The 11,922-nt window shown below is 31.4% G+C and overlaps 3 protein-coding genes across 3 annotated transcripts; 1 reads left to right on the top strand and 2 right to left on the bottom strand.

The window, feature by feature from the left end:
- Window positions 1-2,937: 2,937 nt before the first annotated feature.
- On the bottom strand, window positions 2,938-3,789 carry LOC137837567 (transmembrane protein, putative (DUF3464)). Its single transcript, XM_068646593.2, has one exon. The coding sequence runs from the start codon at window positions 3,715-3,717 to the stop codon at window positions 3,193-3,195; it is 525 nt and encodes a 174-aa protein (XP_068502694.1). The 5' UTR covers window positions 3,718-3,789; the 3' UTR covers window positions 2,938-3,192.
- Window positions 3,790-3,913: 124 nt separating this feature from the next.
- LOC137836488 (DUF21 domain-containing protein At5g52790) lies at window positions 3,914-7,694 on the bottom strand. Its single transcript, XM_068645177.2, has 12 exons — window positions 7,351-7,694; window positions 7,189-7,265; window positions 6,786-6,869; window positions 6,583-6,696; window positions 6,248-6,334; window positions 6,028-6,167; window positions 5,850-5,937; window positions 5,522-5,595; window positions 4,906-5,087; window positions 4,521-4,762; window positions 4,286-4,332; window positions 3,914-4,177 (listed from the first exon to the last, which is right to left on the bottom strand). The coding sequence occupies exons 1-12, from the start codon at window positions 7,529-7,531 to the stop codon at window positions 4,099-4,101; spliced, it is 1,395 nt and encodes a 464-aa protein (XP_068501278.1). The 5' UTR covers window positions 7,532-7,694; the 3' UTR covers window positions 3,914-4,098.
- A 768-nt stretch (window positions 7,695-8,462) lies between these two features.
- On the top strand, window positions 8,463-10,331 carry LOC137836487 (F-box/LRR-repeat protein 25). The gene is made up of 2 exons (XM_068645176.2): window positions 8,463-9,593; window positions 9,742-10,331. The coding sequence occupies exons 1-2, from the start codon at window positions 8,688-8,690 to the stop codon at window positions 9,916-9,918; spliced, it is 1,083 nt and encodes a 360-aa protein (XP_068501277.1). The 5' UTR covers window positions 8,463-8,687; the 3' UTR covers window positions 9,919-10,331.
- Window positions 10,332-11,922: the final 1,591 nt, after the last annotated feature.

Raw genomic sequence — 11,922 nt, 5'->3', positions numbered from 1 at the left:
CTACTTTATCAAGTGCCTTAATTGAGGTTGGTTTTATACATTACTGAATGTTTACTTTTTTCTTGTGGAACATATACCCCTATTTTTACTTATTAATGTTGATGATATTACAGTTACAGGAGATGATGCACTGGTTATTTCACTTCTCAAAAGATCTTTGCCATTAATTCAACATCAAAGATTTGGTTCCTTTGAAATATTTTTTGGGAATAAAAGTGACACATTCTAAGACTGGATTGTTTCTCAATCAACAAAAATATACCTTAGAAATTTTGTAAGATACAAGTATTCTTGCTAGCAAACTAGTATGTACTCCATTAGATCATAATCACCCTTTGGTTGTTGATATTGGTGAAGTCTTATATGTGTTGAACAAAGTGGTTTTGATGATTTCCAAATTTGTCATGAAGAATTTTGTTGTTGTGTGTGTCTAGTTAGGTAGATTTTGAATTGTTAATTTGTATCTAGTTATGATCCAAGTTCATATGATTTGAAATCTCTTTTGAAAGTTTTGTTTTTCAAATTTGTGTTAATTTTAGTTAGTTGATTCGTATTTTAAATCGGTTGAAATAACTTATGTTAAAGTCAGATGACTACAACAAGTTTTTTAACAAATTGATTTATTGTATCAACCGATTGAAAAACACTTAAGGTTTTTAAAAGAATTTAAAAATGATTTGTTTTCTTTTATCTTTTTTGTTGAGTAAAATCAACCAGTTATTTTGAAAAATGAATTAATTTTTTATGTTGTGATTTCAACAGAAAATGAAAACAATCAGTTTGTTTTAAAAATGAATTAAGTAATTTTAACAGAATCTTGTTAAGATAAAGATTCTCCAACTTTTTTTAAATGATTTCAACAAATTTCATTAAATGATCAAACTAATTTAACCATCTTTTAAGTCTATATAAAGATAACTTTTAATAAGAGATACTACAAAATATGTTTTTCAAGAGAGAAAATAAAAAAGCTTTAGAATCATTATTGAAATCTTGAATCATTGTTAGGTGTGAAGTAGGATTCTGGGTTATTCTTTTCTATTGTTCTTTATTGTGTAATGCCCAGGTGTATTCTAAATTCATTCTTTTATACTGTTTTGTGTTGTAAACAGTTTCAAATAATGTTTCTGAAATCTGTATTATTGTTGAGAGTGTTGTGTGTTCTCAAAGGGTTCAAGATCAATACTCTTGGTTGTTTTCGCAATCTGGTTTGATTGCATTAGTGAATTCTCAGTGGTGTGCTAAGAACTGAATGTAGCTCTTGGTTAAGAATGAATCAGTATAATTCTTGTGTGAATTCTCTCTTCCCTACTCTGATATTTGTGATATATTATGTTCTTTATGTTCTGCGCATAAAACAATCAATTGATTTTTAAAAAAACCAAGTTTAAATTTTGATTACATAATTGTTGTTCTTTTAAAAACCACTTGAACAGATTAATCAATTGTTTGATTTAATTGATCTTTTCAATCTAACACCAGTATTTGCAAAACCAATTCACCCCTATTGTTTCAAGCCATATATTCTAACAAAATAATCTTATTGTATATAGAAGATTATTTGGAAGACTATTATACTTTATAATCAATTGTCTGAATATCACTTATATTGTGAACCTATTGTCACAATGTATGTCTTCTCCTTGTGACTTCCATTGGCAAACGACACTTTGAGTGGTGTGATACATCAAATCTGCTCAGACCATGACATACTACATTCATCCAACTCTTCTCTATTGGGCCTTTTGTCCCACATCTAGAATATCCACTATCAATTATCGTATTATTTTGGATCCAAGTCTTTTTCATGGCGAACCAAGAAACAATCAACAATATTTCACTCATCTACTAAAGCCAAGTATCTCGCCATGGTTAATGCCATCAGTGAACTCTCATGCTTGCAGACGCTTCTCCATGAATTGGACATTCCACAGCATCCTGTCACTTTATCTTGTGATAATGAAATTGCTCTTCATATACCAAAAATCTCAGATTTTTTTATGAATGAACAAAATATATTGAAATTGATTGCCATTTTATTCAAGATAAAATTCAAAAGGGACAACTTCGAACAACATTTGTCCAAAACTCTTCTTCTAACTTCACATACAACTTACAAACTCATGTATCGTCCTAAACTTTGAACTTGAGGATGAGTATTACAGAGTCAAAGATATGTTACAATTATAATTACTCTCAAATATTGTAATTAGCTTAATTTTAACCCTAATTAATATAAGAAAGTTACTTGCCCAAATTTTTTTAGAAATTTATCTTAATCTTCCCTAAACTTATGTTTCACTTGTATATATTTATCTCATATATAATGAAAAACACACACCGAGCATTGACCTTCATTTCATATAATAAAACACACACAAACACATACTCTCAAATTTACCTTAATCTTCATTTTCTAGCATTGATTATTTTGAGCATATATATATATATATATATATTATATTCAAACATTAGCTATTCAACTCGATGATATCAAAGGCACTTTCATATTCTAATACCAATCGTTCGTATGTCAATAATAAATATCTGATAATTGTATCATAATGAAAAATCAATCCAAGCCCCTTGAGTTTTGAAAAGGAGCATCTGCCATCAGAGACAGAACAAGCATGAGTTCTGTTATAAAAACAGATAACAGAACTCAGAAATTGAACCTTTTGGCATTGGCTTGCAGATCAACATGGTACAATATTCACATATATCTAATGAACACTGCAACTCTAAGAAATTCTGCAACTAGTAAGAAAATTGTAACTCCTCTGATTTCAACATCCTATCAAAAATCTTACACACACTAAATCAAATTATTGTACGGCAACGTAGACCAATACTACTTAATGTTTTCACTTAGAAATTAGAATAACAAATTTTCGCACAGTGGTAGCAAGTAAGTCAAATCTAAGACACGATGAAAACTTATCAAATATTTCATCGATTACACTAACAGCTACTACAATAGTCATGATTCTGACTTCTAAGTACACAATTCAATTTATCTCATACAACATTATGAACCCATCTGCAAAATCATCACCTTAATTAGGAGAAACTATTATATATTCTGGAATCATCATAGTTGTGAACAATCATTATGGCATGTAGTATAATTAGAACTATGAATAGGTGGTGACAATTCGAAAGTATCTAATAATTTCTCCTTCAGTAAGCCATCTACTTTGCAGCCTCTTCTTCCTGCCACATATCTACCCAATTTTTCTGAATCTGTTCCACCCCAAGAAAAGAACCATCCTTTTCTTCCATACTTGCGGAGAGTGCCCCATATGCAATCCCAACAGAGGAAGCTCCAAAAGTCAAGAATGCAGTGATAAAGGCTAACCACCGTGGTGCATCATACACTTGGTTTTCCCTAAGCACCCCAAAAATGTGCAAGAAGATCAACCCCAACCCCATTGGCACCCCCACAGAGAACAAGATCCTACGTATTATCCTGTAAATAACTGGTCTGGGAAGCTCATCATCATCATCATTGTTTTTCTTCCTAATAGGCCTCTCATTGTTATCTCTTCCAACAGGTGGAGGAGTGGAAGAAAAGCCTTTGGCACTAGCACAAGGCTTTAATGTGCTGAAGGGGTGGTTGAGCTTTTGTGTAGGGTAAGAAGCTGGGAAGTTTGGTCTGCATGGAGAATGTTTTGAGAGAATAAGAGATGAGTTTGTTGCACAAATCAGAGTTTCCATTGCTTCTGTTGTTGTGTTTGGTTGTTCATCATGCTTGGAGTGGAGATATTTTATTCACGTATATCTTATCCATAAAGGAAATGGTTGGTCATGAGCCTCACCATCTATGTCATCATGGCTTGGGATATTTGTTATAATACTATGGATATTTTAAATATAGTTATTAAGTTTCATACATGAACAATTAAAATATATTTACAGGGTTAACTCATTAAAAATAAATCTTATTGTAATAATCTATAATTAAATGAAAATGTATACATCTTTTCCAATGAATTAAATTTTATTGTATTGATATCTTGAAAATCAAAACCATGATGTTGTGAACTTGTGGAATCTTCAAGTCACTGAGACTAAATGAAATAAATAGTAGAAAGTTCTTTATCGATGACCAGAACCAGAAGTCCTCCATGATGATCTTGATTGTGACTTAAGTGACTGCAACAGATTAATTCTAATGCTGAAAATAAGAAAAATTGAAACATGGAATTTGTCAATTGCTATGAATTCATTTGGGTGAAGCAGAAATGAACAATGTAATATTAAAATTTAATGCAAATTTACTCACTTCTGTTGAACGTGAACATATTCATCAGTTTCATCCAATATGTCTCCCTTGTAAATGAAAAAAAAAATAGATAGTAATCAGCATTATAAAACATGATGAGTTTGATATTTCAAAAAATGAAGAAACATTTCACTAAACTCCTATGGATCAAGTTGTTTAGTTGGTAGCTAAAAGTTTTAAGAATTTGAAGTGTATTCTGCATTTTTAACACTATAGAATAAATCACCATTCTAACCTGTAACAGTTCCTCCATGACATCTTCCATTGTGATGATGCCAATAACCTCGTCGTCTATGACATCTGGAAGAGAATCTGTTTGTTCTTGTGAGAAATATTCATTTTCTTGACTCGCTTCACTGTCTAGTTCCATGACATTTCTTAATGTTGGACTATGAAATTCTGCATCACTGGAGTTTAAACAGGATTCATGTACAGAACTTCTCTGACTCATGTCAAGGACAAAGGAAGAATCAGATTCTGCATATTCCAGATTGAAGAAGATAAATGATTTTTTCTCCTCCAAGAAACTAACTTTTTTCTACTTTTGTTTTGCAATTCATCTTAAGTAAAATGTTGTTCAGTTTGACATGATACCATGGCAAAATTCTGTAAGATGTTACCTCCAACAACTTGAGCCGGATTTGATATTTTATGAGTAATTGCATTAAAAAAGGTGGGTGCGCCCATAGCATGAGCTGTAGGGATCTCTCTGTCATTGTTGGATTTCAAGACCATAGCCATATGACTGTGACCCTTCTGGAATTGATTCAATATCTCATATAGAGGCCAACTTTCATAAACCCTGTTACACAATTATTAAATGAACAATATCTTGTAGTTAATATAGTAGAGAGTCTCTGCATGAATGAAGATCACAAGGGATCTTCTAGTCTTCTCACTTTTCCTTAAAAACAGTTGTTTTTCAATTTGTACAACATTAAATAAGGATCTTTTTGTCTCACTGTAGCAATATCTTACATACATTAAATACTTGATATGGTTTCAGGTTTAAGTCTTATAAATGGAAAAAAATAAACAAGGTTAGGAAGGAACACCCCTCACTAGAGGTGGGTCTATCAGGTTCTCCTACAGAGAACAATTATTAGTGAAGTTGATGATACTTTGCACTATTTACCATGATGACTAGAAAAACATCACTATGTGTGATGGTCAATCCTGATGTTAAAACTCTGATGGAATCTGGCTTTTATGTTCCTGTCAAATTAGCTCTATTACCTTGGAATTTTCCTAATAATCAAATTCTTTATGGGGGTCTCATCTTCAGGGCGGCAGAATATCAAGTTTTTAACCTGTAGAAAAGAATTCACGGCACTACTATATGAATACAAAATATTACTAAGCAATGTTGAGAAAAAAGCTAATGTGTGCATGTAACAACATTGTCTCAAATGTCAAATGGAAGCTTTCTCTTTTGTCTTTATTAATTGATTGGACATAATGACAATACTATACTTCCCAAGTTTATATATTCAAGATTTATTGCAGAAAATACTTAAATGCACTATATTTGCCTTATGTCATATCTGGTTCTTCAATTTCTTACCAATATGACGCCAATGACACTTCTTCGGTGTCCAGAATGGATAGGTATTCGACTGTGACCTTTGCTCATTATTTGTGTCATTGTATGCCTGATGACAAAGGTGAACTGCATTTATAGATGAAATATTTGGAGAAGAAAGTTGATGTATATGACCTCAAGTTGAGTTATGACAGATTACATGTCAAGTTTAGAATTTATATCTAGAGAAAAAGTTTGAGATATGGGTGTCATTGCATCTTTAGCTGTCTTCTGAGTCAAATCTATAGCACCTGTGATTATAGAAGTTTCATGATGTGACAATTCTCCACCTTTCCCTGCCTGCATGTGAATATTTTAGCAACTAATCTCACTTATGATTAAGTTAGGTCAGAGAGAATATACTAGGATAGGAGGAAAACCTCATTTGCATGTAAGTGCACAAATGTCTTCAACTCTGACCTTCTGAGAAGAACTGATTGTTCTTTCCCTAGAGCCCAATCCAGCACCTGCCAAAATAGAAGAATACTTGAAGATATTAATTTATTTTTCTTAAAAGATGAGTTTTTCCTTGAGAAACTGAAATAAATGCTTCTATGCTCTAGATCTATATACTTTTTTAGCTTTTAATTTTGTTAATATAACCATGAGTTGCAGAAAGAAGCAGTTCTGTTATTTCTAATTTGTTGCAACTTGACAATAACATTGAATAACAAAATAAATATAGAAGCAAACACAAACATAACAAACACTTTACCTTACTAGCAGGGTAGGTTATAGGGAAGAAGATCAGCAGAAGCAGTTGAACAATGGGAGCCATTTTTGCTCCTAAAGTTAGTCCATATCGAGAGCATACAGCTTGAGGTAAAATCTAAGATAATAAATGTAACATGAATTAATTTAAGAAACAAGGGCCTCATCTCAACATATTGTTGGTGCATCTTTCAAAACAAGCATTACCTCTGCAAACACAGTCACCAAGGGTGCCGACATGAGAATGGTAAACCAAGAAGGGATGATTGTGTCCATAAAAATTGGCAGTGCCTTGAACAAGAACAATTGGAATCACTTTTTTGTAAATTTTAACAAAATCATTTATAGTACCTACCTTCATTTAACAGCTACAAAAATTGTTGTTTCCAAAGAATGTTATTAGACCCTCCTTGCATGAGCATATAGCATACAAGTAATGTGAGTATTTGTTTTATCATCAATTCAAGTCAAAAGGGATTTTGTCTAAAGGAACATTTTAGAGAAAGAAAGGAAAAACCATTTCTGGGCCTATTACTTCAAAATCTAGTGCCTGTGCTTCTTTAAGTTTAATAACCACATCAACTAACTTCATGTGCTATATAAAACATACCTCTATAGCCAGTGATTTTCCTAGAAGAAGGGTACACAGGACAAAATGACCATTCTTTACCAAAGGTCGAATCCTTTCTGCAGATAAAGTAAGATAGTAATACCTATCATGATGAAGATCTTAAAAACTGCATAATGTAGTGACATGTGTTGCGATGGTAACCTGCATGCTTTCTGTCTTTTGGAAGACCAGACTTACTGATGACTTCAAGATCAACTTGGCTGAAGGACAGCAGTCCTAGAGCTAGGCCTGATGCAAGGCCTGCCAGTGACACCAGCAATAGACATAGCATTAAAAGAAGCCAAAAGTCAAGCTCACAGCATGGGAACTGATATTCTCTCATTGTGTGAATGGAAGAAATCTACTAATAATGTGTAGTATGGTGAAATATGTAACCATATTTATTGAGTGGTTTATCCAATGGCTTGGATTTTGAAGAGAACTGGCCATGAGTACTTGTGTAGGGCATCAACATGTGACAATGAGGAAGAAGATAGAAGATAGATACAAATAACATTCGGCTCAAAGACTGTGAATGGGGATTCTCAGAAAAAAAAAATCGCATCAAATGGAATGAAGTACAAGAGTGTCACTGTATATTAAGAAAAACTATTCTATATTAACATCAACCCTTAAAAGATTTATGTTTAGTACTCAAACGTATAATTTTTTTCTTAAAAGGATACTATTTTGTATGTAAAATAAACTACTTTTCTTTTTTCATACTTTCAGTTTCTTAAAATCAAATTATAAAGATTGGAATATCGACTAAACGTATACAGAATGTTATCTGCTAATGAGAATTATAATTTGACAGAAGGAATGGTTTGGAATTCTTAAATGCAGACAGCAAAAATTGACTTGATTGCACAAATGCTTTTTGTTATAGTGAAAGACAAAGAAGGAAAAAAAGTTTAGGGCCTGGTGGAGATATCATAGTGAAGACTTTGATTAGAAAATAAAATGAGACAAGAATTGAGGGGTTGAAAAAGAGATTGTAGATACAAATAATGATGTAATGCAAATATTCAATGCTTAAGCAATAATTTATTTCCCCACTTTTTGTTGTTGGCCAAAGGAACAAATCCTTTGACTCAGCATTGTAGCTATACTCCAATTAGTGAACACAACTTCTGAGCACTGATTGTTGTAGAATAATTTTTAATTTCTTGGTGATGGTTGACCAGAAAAATTAAAATTCCAATATATATATGAAACTTGATTAGAACCAATGGAAAGTTGCTTATATGAAGTTTGATTAATAAATAAAAATTGGCTTGAAATACATGGTAGGTTGTTTGCTTGCCCAGGACGGCCTTAGAAAATTTGCTTAGTTTCTCTTTAAACGGAGCAATTATTATGTAATTATAAGCCTTTTTGTAGTTGGTTTCTATAGATAAATAGTTTTACAGCATATAAAGAAGGGTTTTGGAGAACCCTCTTCAAACTCATTTTCTCTTCGGTTTTCAACTGATATCATAATACACACAGTAAAACTGATGGAGAGGGATTGGATCAGTGAGTTGCCTGACACCCTTTTGCTCCACATGATGAGTTTCATGAGCACAAAATATGCTGTTCAGACTTGTGTCTTGTCTAAAAGATGGAATCACCTTTGCAAAAGACTCATCAACCTCACATACTCTCCTGTTCCTAATCTCCCGAAGAAAAGTGGGGTTGAAAGGTTTAAGAAATTTGCAACCTGGGTCTTATCTACACGAGATCACACTTGTTCCCTACATAATCTTGGTCTTCACCTTTGTTGGACAGAGCCTGAACTCTTAGATAAGATCATTAAATATGCTTTGTTTTGTAATGTGCAACAGTTAATTTTAGATGTGTATTCAGGCTTTAGACCTGATTTTGAGTCCCTCCCTTTAATATTTTGTTCTCAGTCTTTGACATCTCTTGAGCTTTGCATTGCATGGAACTATGCTCTCATAGTACTTCCAAAATCTCTCCACTTGCCAGTATTGAAAAAGTTGCATCTTCAATGTGTTAGATTCACAGCAAGTGACAATGATTCAGCTGAGCCTTTTTCAAATTGTCACTTGTTAAATACTTTAGATATTAGATATTGTTCTTTGGATGATGATGCACAGGTGCTTTGCATATCTAATTCTACCCTTTCTAGTTTCACAATATATGAAGGACAAACTTACCAAATTCTGCTTTCTACTCCAAATCTTAGTTCTTTTACCATCAGGGGTTCTGCTAGTCACCAACTCTTCTCCACATGCAATCTTTCTTTTCTTGAAGAAGTAAATATTGACATGTCTTGGGATGGACGTTGGGCTGAGAAAAGTTCAACCATCAGTTCAAACATCATGAGATGGCTGCAAGTGCTTGCCAGTGTAAAGAAATTGACCTTTTCTTCTTGGTATCCCTTTCAAATAATGTTACATGTAAGTTACTTCAGTAGGTTTTTCCTTTGTTTTGTTCTTAATGTTCATATCATGTTTGCATTCATATGTCAGAATTTGTGCCTGCTTTCAATCTTGCATTTCAAATATATCCATTTAATTATGTCTCCTACTCACTTTAATTGTGTAGGATTTCTCCAATCCCATTTCAGTGAGATCTGAACCTCTGAGCTTAGTAAGATTGGAGTCACTGAAAGTGATTAAGCATTTCTTTGTAAACGTATCTGATGAGAAAGTAAACACAGTAGTGGAGTACTTGCTTCAAGCCTCTCCAATGGCCAAAGTTCGCATCATAACCAGGGCTTAATTGATATACTTGCTTAGGTTTGGAAACTCAACCTTTCACTTTTAGTTTTACATTAAGTACAAATAATAAAATTGAATAATATACAAGGGATAAGGAACGAGTCAAGGTTTAAGGACGGTTTAAGGACGAACTCCTCCTCAACTAAGGAACGAGTCAAGGTTTAAGGACGGTTTAAGGACGAACTCCTCCTAGTTGAGGGCTAAGAACATCATGTCAATATTCCGACTTCAAATCCATTAAAATAGCATTGATAGGGTCAATCATTGTATATAAAATATTGTCCGCTTTGAAACTTCAAATTCCTGTCATGATTTTGTTTTTAAAAAACACTCTATTTTAAGAGAAGAAGACTTCTAAGTAATGTAAGATGTACCAAAATATTTATTAATATAGTTGATTCATGTTCAATGTCTCATGCATATCTCTAAAAAAGAATTCAACAGAAAATATTATACTTAATTCTTTTGGTAGAGAGTTTCTTCTTTGCCCTTTCTTTTATACTTGCTTTCTTCTATCCTAAATATAACTTTTGTATAAATTATAGGTAAAACATTGTATGTGTCTTGTTCTTGTAAGTGTCTTGTTTGCAACGTATGTTAGATATTTTATTTTATTTAGCCTGGACGAATAGCTTTAAATACTTAAGAAACTTGTACTCTCCAAAAAAGATATATGTTTTATCTGAATTGTATAAACCGAACCAATTTGATAAATGCAACTTTTATTAGCTTTGATCAATAATTGTTAGAACATGTTCGGATGAAGTTTCATAAAACAAGTTATAAATAGAAATTTTAAAACAATTATAAAAGAAAGTTTTTAGTGTATGTATAAATTAATTTTAGTTAACTTCTTATTTTTTATTATTATTTTTATTTTGAAAAAAAATTTCATGTTATACATCACTTTAAAAACTGACATATCAACTAGAACTAAACAAATATTTTAGACTTCAAAATTATTAAATAAAGAGAAAAATATTGTTAAAAAAAATACAAACAAATATCATAAGTCAAGACCCATAAATAAAAAACAACACAAAATTAAACTAAACAAAACATTAGAGTTTAATAACTTCTAAACAAAACATAAGAGTTTAATAACTTCTTATGTTTTCTATCTTAAAATGTTTATGGAGAAGATTGTAAAAGACTTTACTAAATGTATCCACTACAAAAATAAGTTTATTTTCTATATTATTCTATTTCTTATTCTTGTTAGCTATTATTCTACCTCTTAATTAGATTTCATCTTTCAATTAGTCTCTTTCACGACAACTTTTTATTTGAGTTTTTGTTTTTCTATACAAGTTGTATTAGTTTTTTTTTCATCAATAAAATTTCTCTTTCATCTTTTCTAATATGACGATTTTGCTTCAATCATAATTATTAAAGATTTTTGCTAATAAAACCTATCAATATTTATCATATTATTTTTCTCTCATCTTTATCTGATTTCAATCTTTTTGGATACCAACTCTAATATAGATAAAATGGTTGTCATGAGAGAAGTCTCACATAGGAAAAATCTACTTCAATCACTTATTTTTCATGTTATAAAAACAGGAGAGTGTTTTATTGGAAAGATATACCAAAATCTCTTATTAATGAACTAAGAGATAAAATTAGTAATTTTCTTTACATTAAATTTTCCTATTTTGAAATATTGGTACATTATTGATTCCTTTAATTAAATTAACAACATACTGCATATGCTTTCTAAATCAATGTTGATATTTTATGATGGTTGTTTCTGCTAAACCCTAATATTTTATGATGGTTGTTTCTGCTAAACCCTAAATTGCCTTCTGAAGTTTTATTTACCTTGTAGGTGCTTAAGAGTTAAATCTTTAAACTTTATATTTATTTATATATATATATAAGTATAAATAAATTAAAGTATATTAAGTAATTTGTTATAAATTTATAACACTTTTTCTAATATTTATAACACTTTTTCCAATAAAAAATGACAGATTTTCTTTATATATATATATAATTTTAG

Source organism: Phaseolus vulgaris, chromosome 4, assembly GCF_051622355.1.
Source record: "Phaseolus vulgaris cultivar YP4 chromosome 4, ASM5162235v1, whole genome shotgun sequence".
Taxonomy (NCBI): domain Eukaryota; kingdom Viridiplantae; phylum Streptophyta; class Magnoliopsida; order Fabales; family Fabaceae; genus Phaseolus; species Phaseolus vulgaris.
This window is presented reverse-complemented; position numbering and strand designations above follow the sequence as displayed.